Source organism: Brachyhypopomus gauderio, chromosome 2 (genome assembly GCF_052324685.1).
Source record: "Brachyhypopomus gauderio isolate BG-103 chromosome 2, BGAUD_0.2, whole genome shotgun sequence".
NCBI classification, from domain to species: Eukaryota; Metazoa; Chordata; class Actinopteri; order Gymnotiformes; family Hypopomidae; genus Brachyhypopomus; species Brachyhypopomus gauderio.
In genome coordinates, this window is record NC_135212.1 from 46,583,626 (window position 1) to 46,607,815 (window position 24,190).

At 44.3% G+C, this 24,190-nt stretch overlaps 2 protein-coding genes across 8 annotated transcripts in view; both read left to right on the top strand.

The window, feature by feature from the left end:
• The window catches only part of slc4a1a (solute carrier family 4 member 1a (Diego blood group)), a 14,663-nt gene extending 4,693 nt beyond the window's left edge, over positions 1 to 9,970 (top strand). The window contains exons 7-21 of the mRNA XM_076997012.1: positions 310 to 445; positions 755 to 821; positions 990 to 1,032; positions 1,148 to 1,332; positions 1,606 to 1,813; positions 3,776 to 3,970; positions 4,126 to 4,274; positions 5,045 to 5,239; positions 5,575 to 5,811; positions 6,590 to 6,679; positions 7,154 to 7,320; positions 7,697 to 7,938; positions 8,338 to 8,507; positions 8,766 to 8,939; positions 9,145 to 9,970. Coding sequence (XP_076853127.1) covers positions 310 to 445; positions 755 to 821; positions 990 to 1,032; positions 1,148 to 1,332; positions 1,606 to 1,813; positions 3,776 to 3,970; positions 4,126 to 4,274; positions 5,045 to 5,239; positions 5,575 to 5,811; positions 6,590 to 6,679; positions 7,154 to 7,320; positions 7,697 to 7,938; positions 8,338 to 8,507; positions 8,766 to 8,939; positions 9,145 to 9,222 — 2,336 coding nt within the window. The 3' untranslated portion in view covers positions 9,223 to 9,970. The remainder of the gene's footprint in view (positions 1 to 309; positions 446 to 754; positions 822 to 989; positions 1,033 to 1,147; positions 1,333 to 1,605; positions 1,814 to 3,775; positions 3,971 to 4,125; positions 4,275 to 5,044; positions 5,240 to 5,574; positions 5,812 to 6,589; positions 6,680 to 7,153; positions 7,321 to 7,696; positions 7,939 to 8,337; positions 8,508 to 8,765; positions 8,940 to 9,144) is intronic.
• A 345-nt stretch (positions 9,971 to 10,315) lies between these two features.
• ubtf (upstream binding transcription factor) lies at positions 10,316 to 24,183 on the top strand. 7 transcript variants are annotated; one of them, XM_076997020.1, is made up of 22 exons: positions 10,316 to 10,854; positions 11,711 to 11,820; positions 13,467 to 13,518; positions 13,719 to 13,891; positions 14,197 to 14,280; positions 15,337 to 15,492; positions 16,546 to 16,610; positions 16,804 to 16,930; positions 17,105 to 17,215; positions 17,514 to 17,647; positions 17,822 to 17,963; positions 18,104 to 18,145; positions 18,230 to 18,343; positions 18,448 to 18,603; positions 19,083 to 19,217; positions 19,328 to 19,438; positions 19,792 to 19,880; positions 20,056 to 20,245; positions 20,839 to 20,886; positions 20,978 to 21,043; positions 21,471 to 21,590; positions 21,959 to 24,183. In XM_076997020.1, exons 3-22 carry the CDS (start codon positions 13,482 to 13,484, stop codon positions 22,064 to 22,066), a joined length of 2,208 nt encoding a protein of 735 aa, XP_076853135.1. In that variant the 5' UTR covers positions 10,316 to 10,854; positions 11,711 to 11,820; positions 13,467 to 13,481; the 3' UTR covers positions 22,067 to 24,183. The 7 variants fall into 7 exon arrangements, with proteins under 7 accessions (XP_076853135.1, XP_076853130.1, XP_076853129.1 ...); XM_076997015.1 differs by having other exon boundaries at positions 10,317 to 10,927; positions 19,071 to 19,217; XM_076997014.1 differs by having other exon boundaries at positions 10,317 to 10,854; positions 19,071 to 19,217.
• Positions 24,184 to 24,190: the final 7 nt, after the last annotated feature.

Genomic DNA, 24,190 nt, shown 5'->3' on the forward strand with positions numbered 1-24,190 from the left:
GTTGCCACGGTAATGACAGGCGTGCCCAGGGGACGTGACGGTACTGACACAAGTACCCAGGGGATGTGACCATGGGTAACCAATGTATGTGATGGTAATTACATATTTCCATGGAAACGCTCCACGGCCACACTACCCTACTTCATGTACGGTTTTGGCTTAAAGCACAAGAGGACATCAACAGTTCGGATATCAACACATGGAAACTACCAAGTTCCTGTTGTTAAGCTTGTAGATAAACCACTGATTGCACCATGACTCACACCTGCACTGGTGATTTTCTCTCGGTGTCCTGCTGGTTGGGGTCAGGGGTGGTGCTTCTGGACGTGGAAGAGTCTGGACTCTCAGGCATCGCTGAGAAGATAGTAAGTGAACTTGTGAACAAGAACGAGATTCGTCCTTCAGACAGCGATGTCCTGGTTGAAGCACTACTGCAGAAACGCAGGTAAAACACACTCTCTCATATAAACACATACTTCCCTCTAACACACGCTCCGTCTTACAAACTCACACACACATTTTCCTCACAGACACCCACTCCCCTCTAACACACACGCGATAATTATATTACACCATCGCCCAAACATCTGTTTGGTCTAGATGCCGAGTGTTGTGACGGCCACATTCCTCCAGATGGTTGAACTTGGCTCAACATTCACTCACCTTGTCTCCAATCTCACTGGACTGGATGACCTCATACTTCAACTCAGACATGGTGCATCACATGATCCATTTGATCTGTTCTGGTCCACAGTCAGAGTGACGTGCCGGAGGTCAGTGCACCAGGCCTCAAGATGCAGACCTTCTCTGTCACTTCACAGGTAGAGCTATTCTTCATTGAACCTTCCCTCCATTTGCCAATCTGTCCATCCACCCATTCATTTGTCTGCGCATGGTGTACTGCCTGCCCTGTTCTTCTACGTGTATCATATGTGTTGTCTCTTTACCTGCTGCTCACCGATGTTCTGCTCTGAATTTCGTCCAATCAGAGGGACTCTGCTGAGCATGTGGAAGCATCTCTTGTGCTGTCAGGTGAGTGCAGACCACTGTGCACCCACGTCAGACTGGTGCAAATAAAGCGCACGCTTTCAGCTCCTCGCACAGCGTGACTGCGGTGGCGTGAGCGTAATTGTGTGTATGCGCACAGGTGCGGTGGAGTCCCTGCAGAAGCCAGTGGTGGCGTTTCTGAGGCTGCGGGACTCTGTGGTGATGGACGGGGTCCTGGAGTCTCCTGTACCGATCCGCTTCGTCTTCGTGCTGGTGGGGCCCAGCCAAAGTGGCGTGGACTTCCACGAGAGCGGACGAGCTATGGGCACCCTGATGGCTGACTGGGTAAGAGAGAGAGAGAGAGAGTGAGAGAGAGAGACAGAGAGAGAGAGAGAGTGAGAGAGAGAGAGACAGAGAGAGAGTGAGAGAGAGTGAGAGAGAGACAGAGAGAGTGAGTGCGGGGCCCAGCTTCAAGAAAAACCTAACATGGAGAAAGGGACAGATACTGAGAGACAAGAAAGGATACATTTCAATCAGGTGACAAATGAGCTATATGTAAAGAAAAAAGCTTCACTCAGAAACTGCATTTTCTTCTCCCAATCTGCATCTGGCCCACAGGTCTTCAGCTTGGAGGCCTACCTGGCCCAGAGCGAAAAAGAGCTGACCAATGCAATCGCCGACTTCATGGACTGTAGCATCGTGATCCCGCCCACTCCGATCCAAAGCGAGGACATGCTCAAGCCTCTTGTGAGCTTCCAGAAGAAGATGCTGCGTGACAGGGTGCGTCCTGCTGACACTCGCATCGCTTTCGGAAGAAAGCCTGACGGTGAGGCTCTTTACTGCTGTGCTGGAGGACGGTGTGTTTATTTGGTGCTTTCTGCCTGATCTTTGCTGGATGGAGCTGCTACAGATTCAGTATAAAAGGGCAGCCATACACTTTACCCTGGAGATAAAAAGTTCTAAAGTTCCCTGTATACCTTTAAAGCAAATTTCTTATTCACACAGTACATACAGTTGTGGTCAAAAGTTTACATACACTTGTAAAAAACATAATGTTATGGCTGTCTTGAGTTTTCAATAAGTTCTACAACTCTTATTTTTCTGTGATAGAGTGATCGGAACACATACATGTTTGTCACAAAAAATTTGGTTCTTTCATAAATTTATTATGGGTCTGCTGAAAATGTCACCAAATCTGCTGGGTCAAAAATATACATACAGCAACATTAGTATTTGGTTACATGTCCCTTGGCCATTTTCACGGCAACTAGGCGCTTTTGGTAGCCATCCACAAGCTCCTGGCAAGCTTCAGGTCGAATGTTTGACCACTCTTCTTGACAGAATTGGTGCAGTTCAGCTAAATGTGATGGTTTTCTTGCATGAACCTGTTTCTTTAGCACTGTCCACATGTTCTCAATGGGGTTTAAGTCAGGACTTTGGGAAGGCCATTCTAAAACCTTAATTCTAGCCTGGTTTAGCCATTCCTTTACCACTTTTGATGTGTGTTTTGGGTCATTGTCTTGTTGGAACACCCAACTGCGCCCAAGACCCAACCTTCAGGCTGATGGTTTTAAGTTTTCCTGCAGAATTTGGAGGTAATCCTCCTTCTTCATTATCCCATTTACTTTCTGCAAAGAACCAGTTCCACTGGCAGCAAAACATCCCCAGAGCATAATACTACCACCACCATGCTTGACAGTAGGCATGGTGTTCCTGGGATTAAAGGCCTCACCTTTTCTCCTCCAAACATATTGCTGGGTGTTGTGGCCAAACAGCTCAATTTTTGTTTCGTCTGACCAGAGAACTTTCCTCCAGAAGGTTTTATCTTTGTCCATGTGATCAGCAGCAAACTTCAGCCGAGTCTTAAGGTGCCTTTTCTGGAGCAAGGGCTTCTTTCTTGCACGGCAGCCTCTCAGTCCATGGCGATGTAAAACACGCTTGACTGTGGAGACTGACACCTGTGTTCCATCAGCTTCCAAATCCTTGCAGACCTGCTTCTTGGTGATTCTTGGTTGACTCTTGACCATCCTGACCAATCTCCTCTCGGCAGCATGTGATAGCTTGCGTTTTCTTCCTGATCGTGGCAGTGACACAACTGTTCCATGCACTTTGTACTTGCGTATAATTGTCTGCACAGTTGCTCTTGGGACCTGTAGCTGCTTTGAAATGGCTCCAAGTGACTTCCCTGACTTGTTCAAGTCAATAATTCGCTTTTTCAGATCCACACTGAGTTCCTTTGACTTTCCCATTGTAGCTTTTGTAGCTGAGTCTAATCACTGGGTCAAATGAGCCCTATTTAAATGGGCTCATGAGAAGTCAACAGCTGTAGTCAATCAGAATCACTTACAAGAAGTGAAGAGGCCATGACATGAAGCTAATTTGATTGACACAACTCGCTACATCACCAAAATTGACAAATTTTGTTGCTGTATGTATATTTTTGACCCAGCAGATTTGGTGACATTTTCAGCAGACCCATAATAAATTTATGAAAGAACCAAATTTTATGACTGTTTTTTGTGACAAACATGTATGTGTTCCGATCACTCTATCACAGAAAAATAAGAGTTGTAGAACTTATTGAAAACTCAAGACAGCCATAACATTATGTTTTTTACAAGTGTATGTAAACTTTTGACCACAACTGTATGCATTTGACAGCTGCACTTAATACACACTTATAATAATAATAATAATAATAATAATAATAATAATAATAATAATAATAATAATAATAATAATAATAAATAATAATAATTTGTTTGTTCATGTTGTCTGGCATGAGCAGGGCCTGACAAGCCATCAGAGGATCCACTGGCCCGGACCGGCTACCCCTTTGGGGGGATGGTGAAGGACATTAAACGACGTTACAGGCATTACATCAGCGACTTCACGGATGCCTTCAGCATCCAGGTCCTTTCTGCCATCATCTTCATCTACTTCGCCGCTCTCTCCCCTGCCATCACCTTCGGAGGACTCCTGGGTGAGTACCCGTGTCTCGTAGCCTCAGCCACGTGAACCCGTCCGAGGCCACGTCTGAACACACGTCTGAACACACGTCTGAACACACGTCTGAACACACGTCTGAACCCTTGATCTGTGCCTGCCGCCTCTCACCACCATGTTCCTGCACTCTAGCCGATAAGACGGAGAGCATGATTGGCGTGTCGGAGATGATGATCTCCACCAGTGTGCAGGGCATGATCTTCTGTTTGATCGCTGCACAGCCCGTGTTGGTCGTCGGCTTTACTGGACCACTGATGGTGTTTGAAGAGGCTTTCTTTAAGGTGCGTGGAAAACAGAGCGTGGTGTTCTCGAATTTTGCTTGTTTGTTTTTTTTTCAGTTTTGGTAGTGGGTGTTCTATGTTTATTTAGATTTTGATTTTAATTTGGAAGATATCATGATAGAGAAAGATCCTGACTGACACTGTCTGCAAGGACATAGAAGGTCTGGCATCCGTCGAACTAAGCCTCTTTCAGAATATTCAAAACAGACATCCATGTTCCCCAAAAGCTTGTTTGATATTATGTCACTGGACATAATTGTTCCATTTGCATCTCATCTAGTCATCCCTTTTAAGTATGTAGTTTGGGGATGTCCTTTTTTTTTATCTGTGACCACACCATCCTTCTGGGTAGTTATGTGTAAGGAAAGGGGAGTATGGTATCAGAACAACCACCAAACTGTCAAATTACAGTGCAAGGAAACATTTTCTTTAGCATTAAAAAAAATCTATTAAAAATGCCAGCCTAGTCATCATGTACTACGAAGCAGAACCAGAATGATGTTTGGGTTTAGTCAGTAATATTTAATGCAACTAAAATCTGAAAACTCTACAATCTTTGTAGAGATCAATTTGCGATTTCTGTAATTGATCTTTAAGAGGACATCCTGAAATGATAAAAACTGGTCACCTCATTCTCAAGCATCTTTTCATCTTTCTGCTGTATACTATCTGCTTCCATTGTAAACATTTCATCGCCTTTATTTTTATTCTTGCTTTTGGAGAATCCTAATGAAGGAGTGTATTAATAATAGAACCGATCTGCCTGTCAGTTCTGTAAGTCCAATGACGTGGAGTACATCGTGGGCCGGACCTGGGTCGGCATATGGCTGATAATCATTGTGTTGATCATCGTGGCTGCGGAGGCCAGCTTCCTGGTTCGCTTCATCTCTCGCTTCACCCAAGAGATCTTCTCCATCCTCATCTCCTTCATTTTCATCTACGAGACCTTTGTCAAGCTTTTCACGGTAAACACAAATGCGCACACGGAAACAGATGCTAGAGAAACGGTAGAGAATCAACGACTGTAGAGGGACTCGGGGTGCACATGTGATCTCTTCTCTGTGTCACCCTTACGCAAAAGATTAAGCCAGAATCAGGGAGTGGTGGCCTTGGCTAATATGATGTCATGTGCATGTGCATTTTTTGTAATGAACAGAAACTTTTTTTAACCAAACTGACTTTTTAAACCAAACTGGTCTTCTCTTCTCGCATCTTCTCCTTCCCTACCTCCCTCTCTCTCTCTCTCCCTCTCTCCCTCTCTCTCTCTCTCTCTCTCTCTCTCTCTATTGTTCCTCCACAGATTTTCAAGAATCACCCTCTGAAGGTGAACTACTCCCCACTGAATCTGACGAACCCCTTTGACCCATTATACACCATCGTCAATGAAACGCACAAGGTTGGCAACATGACGCTACCACAGGAGCAAGCCAAGGTCTTCCCCAACACCGCTCTGCTCTCCATGTGCCTGATGTTCGGCTGTTTCTTCATCGCCTACTTCCTCCGCCAGTTCAAGAACAGCATCTTCCTCCCTGGCCCTGTACGTACCAACATGCTTGATAAGAAATGACCTCACAAGAAGAAATACCGCACCATTCATTCATGAGTATAAGTTAATAATTGGAAAAAATATTCAATACAACAGTAAAAACATCAATGAAATGTATGCATCTATATGGGGATTAATAGAAATAGAAGTTGAGCTATGTAACATAGAATCAAACAAGATTCAGCACATCAAACACAAACTTGATCTGACTTTATCTGACACAATGCAGGAAGCATCAACAGCTAATGTTAACTTTTGATTAGAATATAGCCAAGTGTCTGGGAATTAACATTTTATGTGCTTCCATTGTTCTTAACAATGAACAAGCCTACTTGTTTTAATTTTTCAAAAAAGAACAATTGACAAAAAATTAAGGTTAGCAAAGCTTAGGAGCTAATACTAGATAATAATCGAATATTTCTGAAGTTAAAGACTGAAACGGCTAAAGATGCAGACAAAATCTTTTTTAATCATATAAAATGTTACTGGAACTTACAAAATGTAAATAATGTACAGAAGAATCACTGGAAAAATTATTCATTGCTCCTTTAAGGTTTATCGCCCTTTTTGACAGGAATATACATTGTTAGCAGTTATACTTCAGTCACTACATACATAAATAGATAAATAAGCTAATATGGTTGCGATTTCGGCATCATCTACTTATTTTTTGGCTGATAAGAATATTTTTACCACCACCAAAATATCGGCTCAATACATCGGTCGACCACTCATTTTTTGTCGTTGTTGAATCTCTTCCTCTCCGCAGGTTCGCCGTATAATTGGGGATTTCGGCGTGCCCATCGCCATTTTTATCATGGTTGCTATTGACTACGTTATTACGGACACCTACACACAGGTCATACAAACCACACTTTTGGCAATTCTGAGGAACATCTGTGTAAAGTCAGAAAATTAGTGTTTATATATAATTTTTTTTTTTTTTATTGTTGATGCTCAACTACCTCTTCTGTTCTGCAAAATGTAGTTTGTGTAACTTATACAGACTGAGGATCAGTGCTCATTGACACCTGCGTTTCCTCTATTTTCACATCAGTTTGTAGGGTTATTTATGCTAATGATGAATCTGAATATAAACGTACAATATCAGATGTAGCTACCTGTTTTATACAGACTATATGAAGATTATTAGGTTACTTAGGTTACTTTTTACAGTTATTGATGAAGAAATAACACAGACTAATTTAATTTTGGAAGAATGCACGCTGATGTTTAATTTTTAATAACTTCTGACATGGAATCAGATGTGCTGGTGTGGTGTCATTTCATGTTCTGTGTGTGATCTTCATCACCTTCTCTCATGCGCCATTAGAAACTGGTGGTACCGAAGGGATTGACTGTGTCTAACGAAAACGCTAGAGGCTGGATTATCAGCCCCATGGGGTTGACGAAGCCCTTCCCCATCTGGCTGATGTTCGCTTGCGTCGTCCCCGCTTTGCTGGTCTTCATCCTCATCTTCCTGGAGTCCCAGATCACCACGTGAGTAGCTCAGCCGTGACACGCTCGTGCCGTCGTTGCAGTGGAGCGGCACCTTCTCACTAGGTCTCCTCTAACACGCTGCGGACGCACTACTGTGGTGCTGCTCCTCCTGTTCTTTTCATCAGTCCATACATGAACAGTGTGCGAGGGCCTCCGTGATGAACAGCAAGCCCAAACATAATGTTAAGATGCATGTGCTGGCCTGCATCTCTGTAGAGAAAGGCGTTAATAACAACACTGTGTCTCCGTGTGGACGAGAAAAGCATTTGAAAAACCATATTTTATTTCATATATTTTAATCGAACAGCTACACAAATGTAAACACCCTTGTCTTGTGTTGCGTAATATAAAGGGTTGCAATGTGACTTCCTCTCAGGCTGATAGTGAGTAAACCCGAGAGGAAGATGGTTAAGGGCTCGGGCTTCCACTGGGACCTGCTCCTCATAGTGGCCATGGGCGGAGCTGCCTCCATCTTCGGTAGCCCCTGGTTCAGTGCTGCCACGGTGCGATCCGTCACCCATGCCAACGCCCTCACCGTCATGACCAAGGGGCCAAAACCGGAGATTGAAAGGGTGCTGGAGCAGAGGGTCAGTGGGTTTTTCGTGGCCCTCTTAGTCGGTGAGTTGTGGACTGTCGTCACGCCATTTGGTTTACCTGTTTGGTTTTTGTTTGTTTTCATTTGAGTTTTTTCTATTACCACTTGAAAAGGGAACTATAAATCTTTAAACTTTCTTTACAAAAATACAAAATCTGCTCAAGGCATGGTAGAAGAACATCCATCCTTATAGGGAGCTTCCTTCCTGCAGACTTTAGTGTATTAGGTTATGGCTGGAGCTGAATCCGGTGGCGGGTAGCTCTCCATGTGCAGAGATAGACCCACCTGTGCTTTTGCACACATGCCTCAAAAAATTAAAGTGTATTTTTTGTCACAGTAGGAAAACCTTTACCTGTTGAAAAATTAGTGTAAAGGAAAATATTCCTTAACACTAAAGCTTCCTTTTTCTTTCTTAACCTTAGGCCTGTCCATTCTAATGGAGCCTGTGTTGAAGCTGATCCCCATGGCTGCTCTCTTTGGCATCTTCCTGTACATGGGTATCACGTCTCTGAGTGGCGTGCAGCTCTGGGACCGCGTGAAGCTCTTGTTTGTTCCCAAAAAGCACCACCCAGCCGAGCCTTACGCCACCCAGGTATGGCGACTTTTCTTTCAGTGTGTCTGATTTGACGGCTCAGTTAATAAACCATTCACTGTTGTGGATGGAATCCTTCATGTTTTTCTGTAAAGTCACTGTAACTGTCAAAAAGCTATTTTTAATAATGTAGTACATTTTAAAATCTGCTCTTTCTAGTTTTTAGCAGTGCATTTCTTTCGTTTAATTTAAATTCTTCTTTTTATCCGTTCCCTCCATTTCTTTCTCTGTTCATCTCTCTCTCTCTCTCGTGTCCAGGTTAAGACCTGGCGCATGCACATGTTCACCATAATTCAGGTGGTGACTCTGGCCATCCTGTGGGCGGTCAAGTCCACCGACATCTCACTGGCCCTGCCCTTCGTCCTCATCCTCACCATCCCTCTACGTATGCTCATGACGGGGCGTCTCTTCACCAACTTGGAGATGAAATGTGTAAGTGGTCCCATCTGTTATAATTAGCAATAAGTCTTTTTTTATATTCCATTCATATAACCTCCTGCCACACCTCAGTCATAACGTTAAATCTATTTCCAGGGCCATATCAATATACGTCCATGTTCTAACGTTTGAATATTTGGCTCATAGAGCCTGCATGCCTGTTTTGTTACTGCAAACATTTTGTTGTGTTCTGTCCCAGCTGGACGCGGAGGACGCTACGGTGGCCCTCGAGGAGGAGCTGGGTGTGGACGTGTACGACGAATCGCCTTTCCCATAATCCCTGCAAATCCAGGGACCACGCCGTAATGCCTTTGTGAAACTATCTGCAAAAATACAGCATGAATCAAACAGGAAACATTCAGCTGATGGATTTTAAAACTGTTGTACAGTCTAGACTTAAATCCCTGCCGGTATGAGTTTGCATTTTCATCATTGCCTTCTAGTCATTAATATACATTCCACAAGTCATACATTCTAGGGGCATTAATATACATTACATTAAATACATTTCTAGATTAATACACATTCCATGCTTTTTCCAGAACACTGTCTTGCTTTACTCTTTTTGTTTCGTGCACTTGTTTACTTTGGTTTTACACATTGTGAAATCCATTATATGATCTTTTAACTACTTTAGTTTTATGGCTCATGCAACTTTGGTTTTATGGCTCCCTGCAGCCAGTGTGTGAGATTGAATCTAGTGTTAAGCCCAGATGAGATGAATCTAGTGTTAAGCCCAGATGCGATAAATCTAGTGTTAAGCCCTTTCTATATTGAAAGCCACAATATCACACTGTGTCTCTTCATTTCTGTCTGAATCGTTTCATGTTTTAGGTAAAGTTCATGTTTGTAAATATATTTAGCTAGACGTTACTGAATAATTTAGATTTAAAAATTAAGTATAGATATTCAAGGACTTTGAGTGGGTTTGTTTGAACAGTGATTTATGTACATTAACTTTTATTGTTATACCTTCTTGATTGATTTTCACTCATTTATCTAATAAAATTCTATGACCAAAACAACCTTATTGGGATGAACACGTTTTTTTGATGGAGACTTAAAATAACTTTAGCCAGTAACACTTTTAATAGGCTGTAACACTGCTCGGTTTTTATATATGTCGTTTCCCTTGTGAGTACGCCTTGTCTCCTTCGGATCACTATTCGCCTGTCATTCCACTGATGTTCTAACGAGGCCGTGCGCTCATTGGAAAATCATTTGTTTTGACCAGATCTCAGCGCCTTGATTGGACAGTGTTGGTAACGCCCATAAACAGGCAAGGTGGAGTTGAATGATATTACAGGGCGGAAAAAAAGATGTAGCTGTCAAACAGACTTAAAAGGGGGAAAAAAAGAACTAGGCTATATAAAAGTGAAGTCGAGAACATTGTTCCGGGGGCTTTTCCCCACCACTTTCCTACTTTTACAGTGTAGGAACACCGCCTAACTTTTCCATTTTCATAAGGAACACACAGGAGTCATCATAATTTTTAATTTGATTTATTTACAGATGTAGTTACAAATCTAGACCAGTATATGAAGTCAACCAGCAAACTCAAAATGCACGGGCAACATTTTGTGTTCCGTCGCCGCGTAGCTCCACAGCAGGGCTGCTCGCCCCGCTCGTACCGACCGAGAGCGAAATCCAAATGGAGGAGCAAAGGCAGCGCGATGCGGGCGGCGGTGGGGGAAGAGCGAAAATGCGGATGTCGCTCTGGAAAGAGAAATGGTCGGAACGAGAGAGCTGCGCGCTGACTGGAAGGAGAGAGCGCGAGAGATGGAGGCGGGGGGGAAGTCTCCCTGCTCTGCGGGGACTGGAGCGCCCGTGCCCTGGACCGGCGGCGCAGTGCTGGCCAACATTCAACCCTCCCCTTGTTCCACAACCAGTTCCACACACGCTGCGACAGGTAGGGTTCACCGCCGCCTCCTCATCTGCTCCACCGTTTGATAAACAAACCTTTGGTAAACTGACCGACGGAGGTAAGCTACAACACAGCGAGTATTTACCTACAAAATTTGTTTTATTATGTTTATAAACCTTCGACTGGTTCTTTTTTAATGCCTTTTTTATAAATCGCATTGCCTGGTGCAGGGTTCAGTACATTCCGAGGTCGCCTTACCCCCATTTCCCGTCCCGAGACTTGGGGGGTAAAATAGTCCATTCCGTTTTCGTTGGTCTAATATATATTTAGTTCTATATTTAATTCGCGTAGTCTGCCGCTGAAGTCGATTGCGATACGGGCGCCGGGTGCGTTTAAAACTCGGTGCGGTCGTCGTTATTTCCGCGCCGAGTCGGGACTCCATGAGGCTGCGAGAACCAGCCGCCTCTGGTTAGCCATCAGGGAGCTCGGTTAAATATCTCACCGTGTGGGGCTCTCGCTCTCTCGCACGACTTAAAAAAAAAACACCAAGTTCGTGATCGCGGGGCGTTCAGTTGATCAACTAGCGAGGCTTGAGGAGCGCGTCGGGCGAAGTCCCCGTCCACCAGGTGCGTTTTCACGCCGTTTTCCCCCCCGTTTGGGGCCGAGGCGCGGGGCTGTAGCATGGCGGCTCGACAACAATCGTCACGCCAGTGAACCGCTCTCAGTCTCGGCCGTCATTGTTTCCTTTCACATTGCGGGGAAGAAATTGAACGGACGACCCCCTCCACGGCAGCAGTTTCTCGCGGGTTTACTTCGGCTTGTATTTGTCTAAAAACTAAACACCCAGCGGTTTAGAGCCAGCGAGTTTATTTCTATTTAATGTTTTTTTTTCCTTCCAAAGATATCGAAGACCTCGCGTCCACCCCACCGCCACACGGCCACGAACGCCTCGCGTTTAGCCCGTATTCCTCGACGTCACTTGAAAGTCGGGGTAGCGGACAGATTTTTACGGTAAGACCATTTTTTATAAAAGATACTCGAGTCAGAAACAACACGTATCCATATTTTTTAAATAAATTAATCTCGTATTTTCTAAATTTAAGACGCGCTCTCCACGGCGGAGGGGACGCGAAGCTAGCTAGCTCTAGCCGTCTAGCTAGTGTAGGTCAGTCATAGGTCGCTCGGCAAGATTATATCGGCTATTTTATTCATTTTTATTATTTACAACCAAATGTGAAAATGGCTCTTTTGTTAGTAGTTATTGCTTAAAAATATCAAGGTTAGGTCGAGATTTAACATGAACCCGCATAATCGAGCCTACTAAATGGAACCCACACGAACCACAGCTGACGACGTGCCGTCGGTTGTAGCTTAGCTAGCTAACCCACTTCCAATTTTCACTAAAATTGCCGTTTCTGGAGTTACGTTTACCCCCCATTTAATATTTTCCATTTTAAAGAGCCAATAAATTTCCGCGTGTTTTTGTGTCGGGAGGGTACTTCTCAAACGTGATTTCAGTAGTTTTTTATCGGATTTGGTTCGTTTCGGTCTTAACTGTGAATCTGGCTGTTGAGAGCTCGAGCGTGTCGGTTCAACCGTCGCCATTACACATTCAATGATGGCAACGCCTCGCTGTGGAAGCGGTCGTTTTGTGATTAATTCGACCGGTCAATTCATGCGAAAAACGAAAAAAAAAAATTTAATGTGTTTCAGAGTACAACTGTTCCCTAACAGATGGCGAACCAGCCATTTCAACGAGAGGATTCAACGGTTTTTCTCGCTCCGTAAAATGGTGGTGCGAGGCGCGAACCCGAAGCCTCCGTGGCGGAAGCGAGCTCCGCGCCCCGTCAGAAGTGAGGCAGAGTCGAGTGGTGCATTCTGTAGTGATGTTCCCTGACCACCTTTCCCCCCTCGTCGGAGACCGAAAGCAGATCCTCCGTGGTCAGCTGGTTGCCTACAGCTGCCCGCCCGTCGTCGACACAGCTCGCTTCCTCCTTCCGTAGTACCTCCCAGTATCCAGCTCGTCCCGACAAAAAAAATATCCCATTCGACGCGAGAACCGACCCCGGTCGAAATGGTTGTCTCGAAACGGCCGCGCCCGAGTAGTTTGAGTGGGATGAGCCCTCCAAATCTTAGACCAGTTGACAAAATGGAAGATTGGACGGGTTGCCGTTGTGGCTGGTGTCGACTGCAGAGTTATTTGAGATTTGAAACCGTCACAAGCTACGGGGCTATGTCTCACGATGCGGCGTAAACGCTTAGGGGCGGTGTAATGAACTACTATTATGTGTAGGGCTGGCTTTTAATTCCCATGCACAAAAGTAACGCGGCATTCGACACCTTTTAGGGGTTTTTTTGGGTTATAAGTCGACTTATCTAAGTCAAGGTAGACGTTCACAAAAATGAAATAAAACGGGAAGAGAAAACGGCAGCCCGTCTTAAGATTATTTTTTTTGTCGTGCATGACGTATCGCGTTGTTGACTACTTTTTTAGGAAGGTCGTATTTGTATAAACCGGTTGTAGTTATATCTGCAATATATGACCGCTTAATATTACGTTTTAAAATACTATGGTTCATAAATGTTGTGCATTCATTATTATATTATATATATTAGTATATATTATATTTTGTTGTCTTCATTTTCTCCATCTTCAGAGGTGATTTTGGAGAATGAATGGAGGAATGGATTCCGCCAATACAGAGCAAGGTGAGGGTAAATTTAAGAAAAGAAAATGGAAAAAATGGCCTTTAGTTAATTCTCAGAAGGGACATTTAAGTGATTAAGTGTAGTACTACTTTAAACCAGATAATATGCTGTGATGATCTTTTGACATTTAGCAGATGTCAACAAATGAGTTTAGACATAAAGCCTGTATCCACAGTAATTTCCAATCTTCACTTTTGTAGTCTGGGCCCAGGATGATATGTTGAAACTCCTGGATGCCATGAAACTTAATCTACCAGAGAAAGACTTGGCCAAGTACAAGACATCAGAAGCCCATCTGGACTGGGAGAAGGTGGCCTTTAACACGTATTCAGCTGAGATGTGCAAGCAGAAATGGCTTGAGGTCTCAAGAGTGGTAAGGGATTGTTTCACAATGGTATACTTAAACCCTCAAACCTAAAAGGTAAAATAGAATACTAGAAGGCTCACCAGCCTTTACTGACAATGATGGTTGAGTTCAGTTCTTAATTTGAGATGCACAGCATTAACAATAATGACTAGATTGTTTAAGTTTATTTGTACTGTTGTGGTATGCTTCTAGAGCTTTACTGGTTTTTACGTTTACTCATTTGTTTGCAGGCTGTGTATATGTTTAAATGTAAGAACATTTAGCATTTGTTGAGATTTGTTGATTCCCTCAAATCAAGGTTTTTCTTTCAGATCCGCAAATTTCGCACACTGACTGAGCTAATCTTTGATGCACAAGACTACGTCAAGAATCCCTATAAAGGCAAAAAACTGAAGGTATGCCAACCGGTTCTGCCTTTTTCAAATGCAGTTTTGTTAAAGCCTTTAACTGTATCTGTCAGTACTTTTAATGGAAGCTTATGCTACATGACTTTCAAAGTTATCAGACCACTATAGTGTTCATACTACACATCTTGCTATCTTGTAATTGGGGAAACTTGAAGTCATTGTGGCTTGCACATCACATGATGGATCAGAGAAAGGGGGTTTCACATTGCAAGGACTTTACTATCTGATGAGTCTGTCTGGTCTACGTTTTGTCACACAAAAAATAACATGGGGGGGGTGTGATGCCATGTGTGAGGATAATTTTTCTTCCAAAGCGAACAAAGCTCAAAGAAGAACAAAGAACAACCAGTCAATAGACTTCAACAGAGTCTATATTATTTTCTTTTACTTCACATGATATTCACAAACGTGTTAAGGTGTTAAATACACTTTGAGATGTGGTACATTTGTTGACTTCACGTTAAACCACAGCCGTGTCCCTCAGTGTAAACCACAGCAGCAGTAGAAGGTGGTTTTGGTTCACCAGCACGGGAAGATCCCCCCCCCCTCCCCATAGCACCCAGTCACACACTTATGACCCATGCATTCACCTGTGTTACTGATGTAAATGGTGCAATACATTTCATTCACAGGCCTACAGTTTAAATAAAATAAGAAATTGTACATTATTTTATGTCATTACTTAGTTAGCAGTTAATAATAACATTAGTATACAAGGGCAAGCCATTAGTGTGCACAACATCGACACATTTTCCTTGTTTGTGCCATTGCACTTCAGAAGTTTGTATGTGGTCAACACAAAAAAAAACCTCGCAAAACAATCAATGCTCTTCATTTCATAACCAAATATGCCATTCACCAATGTGCCATTTTGCTTTTTTTTCCCTTTTATGTTTTAAAACTTGGACTGTGCACCATTAATTGTGGGAGCCTGAAGGTCCGGAAGCCAGTGTCTGCAGAATGACAAACAGCCAAGACGTGCGTCCTACCTAGGGGTTGTCCTTGGCTTTAAGACAACGTGTATCTCCTTGTTTTTCTCAACAGAAACACCCAGATTTTCCCAAGAAGCCACTTACTCCATACTTCCGCTTCTTCATGGAAAAGAGAGCAAAGTATGCCAAGCTTCATCCGGAGATGAGCAACCTGGATCTCACAAAAATCCTCTCCAAGAAATACAAAGAGCTCCCGGATCGTAAAAAGGTGAGAGCATGGACTGAGTTTAGGGCTAAGGTGAAGGTGACCTCCAGATATACAGGTAGACTTTGAATACAGAAATGTAATGCTAATAAACCTTGTTACATGGTTTATAAAAAAAATGAAAGAACCCTGAAAAAAACTGGTTCCAGAAGATTCTAGATTTTCTCAGAATGTTCCTTAGTTTGCATTATAGTCCCACCCCCTTGGATATTGTTGCTATGCCTATCATATTAATCTGACATGTTATCAGTCAGAGATATTCCAAAGGAAACTCTTCTATCGTATATTGATGAGGGAAAATCTGACTTCCCAATGCAAGTGTTGGGCATCCCAAGTCTCAAATCACTCAGGACACACACAGGAGAGTGATGTTCTCACATAGCAGGAATGCAGTAAACATGCATTGTTTTAAGCTAACTTTTAGTTATGATTCCCCACAGCCCCTTTCACTATTTGTTTAACCCCTTGCCAGTAAAACAAAAATGTCTTGTTATTCTATTTGTTGGAACCTCATCAGGATATTCCACAGTGAAGACCTTCACACAATTTTGTCCATATCTGACATCTCTTGCATTTTTGGCTTCAAAAAGAACAACTCCATCTCGCCCCCAAAATTTTGAGCATGTCTGCTCTTTGTCCTGTACACCATTTCATAATTTTTCAGTTACTCTGAAAACTTGAGAGGCCTCCCTCATTTAGTAATTGACAGTGGATGTTTTTAAGGGAGGGGCATAGCAAAAGGTCTGAGAATTCTGCCACCATTAAATAAATTGTATTCAATAATTTTAGGTCAAATGATTTTACTACAATTTAAATGCATACCTGCTCGCGTAAATGAGCAATTTTATCCATTCTTTCATCTATGAGCATTTCAAGAGGTGAATACACTGGAGACTTGGGAGTCCCTTCATTCCTCTGCTCTTGTACATTTGCACTTTTAGTTCAGTCTTATATTAATTGCATCTAAGTGCTGTTTAGCACCACAGACTGACAAAATGACCTCTAATTCAACTGTGGGATTCTCAGTTTTTTTCTGTTTCATGCTTTTCTCTGCAGGAGAAATATGTGAATGACTTCCTCAGAGAAAAAGAAACTTTCGTGCTTAACATGTTGAAATTCAAGTAAGTGCAAACTAGTTATTACCATACAATTCTATAGAGCGTTTTTGATGTCTTTTGACTTTGGAATGACAGTGGAGTCCATGGAGAGAAAAGCTCTGCGTAGCATCACGCACGAGACTCTCCTCCTTTTAATTCACACTGCCATCCCTGTTCACGTGTGGAGCTTTAAGTCATGGGCCTGACGTGTGTTTAGGGAGGATCATCCTGACCTACTGGAGTGTACGGGTAAGAAGGGCTCAAACGTGCCAGAAAAACCCAAGACCCCTCAACAGCTGTGGTACAACCACGAGAAGAAGGCGTACCTCAAAACCCACGCTGACGTGAGTCTGTCCACCTGCCTGCCTGATTCTTCCCATTTCCCCAAAGTATAGAGAGTGTGAGTGAGTGAGTGAGATCAGTGTGGACTCGTTAAAACCTCGTTTTTGTTTGCGTTTTTGTTTAGGTTTAGGGCCTTGTATTTAAAAGGCTGAATGCTTGTGTTTCTCTGTGCTCAGGCCACCACCAAAGACATTAAAGACAGCCTGGGGAAGAGGTGGACGCAGCTGTCGGACAAGAAAAGGCTGAAGTGGATCGGCAAGTCTCTGGAGCAGCGCAAGCTGTACGAGGTGAGGCCCGCTTCGCCATCTGCTTCCTTAATGACCCAGTGAAGCTTGAGAGGTGCTTCCAGTCGTCTTTAACGAAGGGTTCTTTTTTTAAACAGGCACATTTTTAACATGCGTCTTGTCCTGGCTTGCCTAGCTGTGACTAGCCCAGCTTGTTTCTGGCGTTTCGTTTTTTTAAAAGGGCACTCAACGATGGTGGTAGAAATGGCAGCAAAGGCAGTGGTGTGCCACTGCTCGAGAAAATGGCGGATGTCTTTCCTGCTTCTGGCTGCGCTTCACGTCTTTTCCGTTGCTCTTGCAGGAGACGATGCGTGAGTTTATTCAACAGCACCCAGAGCAGAACCTGACTGAAGACGACATAGTCAAGTCCACTCTAACCAAAGCGGAAAGACAGCTTAAGGACAAGTTTGACGGTCGGCCTGACAAACCACCATCGTAAGTAGATGTGCATTGGAGCTGGTGGGCGTGTACGCCTCTGCTCCCGCTCCTGTGGGGCACTGGGGTTCAATCCCCAATCCGGGCAAGTACTGGACCAATAAGGGTCCTTGGGCAAGACTCGTATTCTACACTCGCCTACCTAACAGTGGCTCTCCCCTCCTGTCCTTCCAGAAACGGTTACTCCATGTTCTGTGCCGAGCTGATGTCCAGCATGAAGGACGTCCCCAGCACAGAGCGCATGGTCATGTGCAGCCAGCGCTGGAAGCAGCTCAAACCGAGCGAGAAGGACGCCTACCAGAAGCGCTGCGAGCAGGTCTGCAAGAGCTCCAGAAGAACGTGCCAACGTGCACCACGAACGTGTCGAGACCATGTCGAGACTGAGCTGATTCACACAGAAATCACATTTTTCTGTCACCCATTAATGTTCTCGCCCTCTTCCATTTTCTGTTACAGAAAAAAAAAGAATATGAAGTTGACATGAACCGATACCTGTGTGTAAGTGGAGACTCTTCCTCGGCAGCTGCCCCTCTTGTGCACGTTTAAGTGGTTCTTTGTTGTAATCGTGTCTTTGATCTGCAGAGCATTTCAGAGGAGGAGCAGCAGAGAATCTTAGGAGAGCAAAAGATGGTGGGTTTTAAGAAGGGCACTGGAGGCAGCAGCCCCGCACCTAAGAAGAGCACCTCTAAAGCTAAGGTGAGACGTCTTTCTCTTTCCCCTGTGTGTGTGTGTGTGTGTGTGTGTGTGTGTCTGTTCTTTATGACCTCACCCATCCCACGCCACTTTCGTCCCGTACACAGAACAGCTCAGAGAAGCCCAAGAGGCCCATCTCCGCCATGTTCATCTTCTCCGAGGAGAAACGGCCCAAGCTCCAGCAGGAACGGCCCGACCTGTCCGACAACGAGCTCACCAGACTCCTGGCCCGCATGTGGAACGAGCTCGCCGACAAGAAGAAGGTACTGAATCACGTACGGCGAGCGCCAACACTCCTTCAGCCCTGACTTGCAGCTGAATCCCTCTGGAAACAGTGACTGTGGGTGGAAGCTTGTGCAGCCATACTTTGATTTTGATTATGCTGATTTAGAACTCGATTTAGACACAATTTCTAAATAGTTTGTCGCCCATTTGTGGCTGACCTTTTCCAAAAACATGTCCAATCAGCTTGAGCTCTCTGACGAGCAGACGCGTCCAGTCCCTCTCTTCTGTAAGGTTCGGTAAAATCATCCTCCCACGCGGCTAAGTTGATCCGGTTTGGGGAAGGATGGCAGCATGTGCCATTTTGCTGCTGATGTATTAGGCTAATGTTCTTACTGGAAGCGAAAGTAGGCAAAGTCGAGTAAAGTCGAGCATTGTCAAAGTGTACAAGGGAGTATGGCAGCACAAGCTTTCGCCCACGGTCACTGAAAGGTCCACCCAATAACAGGAAAAATACAAGAACCTGGAGGCAGTGCTCAAGGCGGAGTCAGAGAGACGAGGGAGGGAGGAGCAAAGCAAGCTGCCGGACCCGCCCAAGACTGCACAGGACATTTGGCAACATAGTGTCATTGGCGATTACATGGCCCGCTTTAAGGTAGTAAATGTCACCTAGCTAAGGTTTTGTTAACTGTAGCGTCCTGATATGATGGCTAGCATCTGTGTCTTTAATACCAAACTTGTTACCCCATCTGTGTGTTTGTTCAGAATGACCGGCCAAAGGCACAGAAAGCTATGGAAGCCACCTGGAACACCATGGAGAAGAAGGAGAAGATTATGTGGATCAAAAAGGCTGCGGAGGATCAGAAGAGATACGAGGTGGGCAGACCTTGTTGGAACATTTTACATCTTACCACCTACCAAAGTCAGGCCACCGTGTTCCAGATAAGGTCTGCGAGTGTTTGACCCGAATACTGGTGTCAGTGTGAACTGAAAAACTGGAGCTCTTGCTGCACTTCTAACAGAAGCATTTCAGAGCCTCTTGGCTACTTCTTAAGCCAGAACTGCCCGTCATCCCCATCACCTCTCCCATCGGGTTAATCTTTTGGCTTGCCGTAACCTTGCTAAAAATCACGATCATGCCTTTTGAACCTCTACGTCAGAGTCTGACCAAGGCGTGCGGTATGTTGGGCCTCACGCCGTCTCCCTGTTCACTGTGTCCTTGTGCTCAGAGAGAGCTGAGTGAGATGCGCTCCCCCACGGCCATAATCGCCTCCGGCAAGAAGATGAAATTTGACGGAGAGCCCAAAAAACCACCATCGTGAGTGTTTATCTTTGCTCTTATCTGCTTGCGTATTGGTTGTTGGTGTTGCTGCGATGTTGCGTGATTGGGCGTTTGAAATCTTACGAACCATAACGAATCGTAGACTGCGCGTGGTCCGTAGCCAGTTGGTGACGCTGCGATGTCGTTCTCTTTCGTCTCTTTGCCGAATCAGAAACGGCTATCAGAAGTTCTCCCAGGAGATGCTGTCCAATGGGGAGCTGAACCATCTGCCCATGAAGGAGCGCATGGCCGAGATTGGCGGGCGCTGGCAGAGACTCCCGCTGAAGGAGAAGGACCGCTACAAGAAGATCGCTGAGGAGAAACAGAAGCAGTACAAAGTGCAGCTGGAACAGTGGCTCGCGGTAACTCAACCACCGCCAAATATCAACCCCATCTCTTAGACTTAGACAATCTTGTCATTCATTGTAGACGGGTGTACGCAGAACGAAATTTAGTTGCATTTAAGCTCGCGCAGTGTGCACAAAATTTGGATATAAATATATATCAATATATTTTTCAGTAAGATAGGGTTAAGATTTAAGATTACAAGAATGTGACTGGTGGCATCACAGGATTAACCAAAATACGTAATACGTGTGTACAAATATAGAGATGTAGAAGTGTAGAAACTGGGATACTGAATATAGAAGTGCAGACGTATAGCAGCAGGGATAATTAAATATGGGTATGTGGTATAGATATATAATACACATCTGCATATATATCTATATGTATATACATATCTACAAATAAAATAGAATAGCAGCACGAATAAATATCAGTAAAGTGGCATTGTGGAATCAGATCTCCCTCTTGCAGTTCGAGAATGGCCATGTACAGTTAGATGTTCCTTTTATCATATCTTTTTTTTTTCTTTCTTTAAGTGTAAATTGATCAATGTTAATATAGGTTTGTAAATAAAATGTCACATGGTGAAATTATGTCTCCAATACAGAGCTTATCATCTCAGGAGAGAGCGACCTATAAGGAATACAACTCCTTGGTAAGTTAGCTGTTTGTTTTTCTCCATGTTAACGTCTCCATGTTAACTAGCATTTAACACACAGCTGCCTTCCTTCCCTATTCCTCTGCAGAAAAGGAGGAATGTGGGTAAAGCGAGTGCTGCCACTGCCAAGAAGAAGGCAAAGACCAAGTGCTCTGTGAGTATACTTCCACACTCCCGCACCTCCACGCTCCCGCGTCTGTCCCGCACCTCCACGCTCCCGCGTCTGTCCCGCACCTCCACGCTCCCGCGTCTGTCCCGCACCTCCACGCTCCCGCGTCTGTCCCGCACCTCCACGCTCCCGCGTCTGTCCCGCACCTCCACGCTCCCGCGTCTGTCCCGCACCTCCACGCTCCCGCGTCTGTCCCGCACCTCCACGCTCCCGCGTCTGTCCCGCACCTCCACGCTCCCGCGTCTGTCCCGCACCTCCACGCTCCCGCGTCTGTCCCGCACCTCCACGCTCCCGCGTCTGTCCCGCACCTCCACGCTCCCGCGTCTGTCCCGCGTCTGTCCCGCACCTCCACGCTCCCGCGTCTGTCCCGCACCTCCACAGTCTGGGCTCAAGTCATTTTTCTCCTCTGTAGGACTTGGATGACGATGACGAAGATGACGATGACGAAGATGATGATGACGAAGAAGAAAAGGAGTCTGAGGACGGATCATCTAGCGGCGATGACAGCGAGGAGGAAGATGACGATGATGACGTGAGATTGCTAGCGTTGTTTGTGAATGATAAAATATAGTTTATAGGTAGATTAGATGCATAGGGTTTGAACCAGAGGTGCAGAGTTGAGACGATTAAAGTAAATTCAGCATCCTGATTTTCCTCAAACTGCTAATAGCTCATTGGGCGATACATATCTGTATGTGACCAGTGACTTACATTCAAGCAAACTGGGTGGTGTGAATCCTGGCAGCATTTACTTTATGGTACTTCTGATTTTAACCAGTGACTTGTTGTCCTGTAGCTGTTAGAAATCTGTTCTTTAAAACATGTCAAATGTTGTTTCCGTAACACCCCAGGACTGTTTATGGTTGTGATATTAAAACCTACTTTGTCTGCTTTGATCAGAATGAGGATGAGGAAGAGGATGAAGAGGCCGAGGATAAGGAGAATAAATCTGAGAGCAGCAGCAGTGCGTCCAGTTCGGGTGATTCATCTGATTCCGACTCTGACTGAGGGAGCTGGAGCAGAGCGAGCCCACAGACTGCCAGAGACCCTGTGAACTGAGCCATGTCAGAGCCCTGGGCCTGCACTGCCCTCCTCCACCCAGCAGGGGGAGCTCACCACTGCATCGCCACATCCACTCACTGAGCAATCATCTCTGTCCCCTCTCTTTCTCTCACCGTCTCTCTGCCTCAGTCTCTCTCTTTCTCTCACACACAAACACACACGTGCATCATTTTGCTCCCCCCCCCCCCCCCCCCCCCCCCCGCCTCACTACGCTTGCTTGAAGAATTTAAAGAAAGGTTGTAAAGAATACAATAGATTGAATGAGGGGAGTAGCGCACACACACAGTACTAGTGATGTAAACCCCAGTCCCCTGCCCCACTGCCATTTTAACAGGGTTAAGTGTCTTGTTAGCCAACAGCCCCCCCTTCATTTGTCCAATCTTTTCATTCATTTCTTTTACACGACATAGTAGCTGTTATTCATCACATTTGATGTCTAAAGCCATTATTTCACAGCACGATGGAGGAGGGCACGAGGCGCTTTCTCTTCTCCACGTGTTTTTAGTGGAGTGACAGACCCACGAGCCAAAGAATCTCTTAGCTAGTCGGATTCCTTTGGGGAGGTAAAGGGGACCAAACAATTGCACTCTAGAGAATGTCCTTCTTTCCCGTCTTATTTCTTTCTGTCCCATTTACTGTCATGCGTTTCCGGTTTGAAGTCATGGCTCCCTTTTACTGTGGTGGTGTGTTTCAATAATTCTTCGGTTCCTAATGTGGTATTTTCAAAAACGGTGTAGTCATTTTTGAATGTCAGTTTTTGTGTACACACAACCAGCTTGTTCGTCATGCCATGTACAGTAGCTGCCATCGCGTTTACGCTTTTTTGTTTTTCGTCTTTTTAAACAAAAAGCTGGAATTTTTTTTAGTTGGAGTTTTAATCATTTTGACACTATCAGATGGCCTAAAAATGAATTTATTTTTGGAATAATATTTTAAAAAAGCTCAGTAAAAGACATCTCGATAAACATTTTTGTTTAAACTAGAAATATATACCAGAAATCTCCACCCGAGCCCCATTAGTTCCTAGTTTTGATTGTACTTGGTATTCGTCTTTGTTCCAGATTTTTCTTTCACAGACTTATTTGGCGCTGCTTTAGATTTTTCATTTTATAATAAACATTTAATTTGTTTTAAATGTCTGCTAAAATTTGACATGTTTATTTGATCCGATTGCGGTATGAATATCCCCCCACAATGCTGTGCACTTATCCCTGATAAGACGACCAGCTGGCTGTCCTCTCTGATCCTGTACTTCCCTTTCTTCACCTCTTACATACTTCAACCACTGACGTGTTCTTATACGCACCAGCTCAAGGAATGTAAAAGAATGTTTTATTTAACAGAGAGAAGGAAACCCTTTTTTGTGTATATATGAACAGTTTTGGGTAGCTGTTTTTTTTTTCTTCCTCTTCAGTGCCCCACGAGTTAAGAGAGTGAAATTGTGGACAAAAAGCCTTGTAGAAAGATTGGGGGAGTTTTGAGCTATATGCTCACACCACTTGGATGGATCACAGGTGTGTGTATGTCCCTAGTACATGCAGGGCTGTATCAGCAACCCTCCAGAACAAGTCAGGGAAGGTGCTGTGTGCGCACCTGGGTGGACTTGGCTAAACTGGGAAGGTGTAGCAGTTATTTGTGATAGTGGTGAGGAACAGAAGGCGTAGGACCTATGACGTGCTGTGTACATTTGGCAATAGAAGTAGGAATAATGAGGGCAATGTGATGGGTTGGTTCACTGCTGTTGTAAGGTATTTGTAAATAATGCTTTTTTTTTTTTTTTAATTGAGTGATTGTTTAATTTGTATTTTCATTTGGCCAGACTGTCCCTACATGGGACTGGTCAGTGGTCCGTATTCTGGATTTGTTTGTCAATTGCTCTGAAGAGGGAACGTTTTTAATTTGGTATGTTTTAGTTTTTATATCCCTCAGCTGTTTGTTTATTTGTAGAAAATGGCAAAAAAAAAATTTGTACTGCTGATAATTTGGACCATTTGGGTGTTTTCTATAGTCAGAGGTGTTATATTCCTGGAATTTACCAAATCAAATAAATTTGTCTTTAGCAACGTCTTG

Excerpts from the sequence above, each read along its gene's own strand:
- ubtf (XM_076997015.1), top strand. The coding sequence starts at position 13,482 with ATGAATGGAGGAATGGATTCCGCCAATACAGAGCAAG. Across the intron at positions 18,344-18,447 it reads AGAGCACCTCTAAAGCTAAG|AACAGCTCAGAGAAGCCCAA; the intron begins GTGAGACGTCTT and ends TCCCGTACACAG. Across the intron at positions 20,887-20,977 it reads ATAAGGAATACAACTCCTTG|AAAAGGAGGAATGTGGGTAA; the intron begins GTAAGTTAGCTG and ends ATTCCTCTGCAG.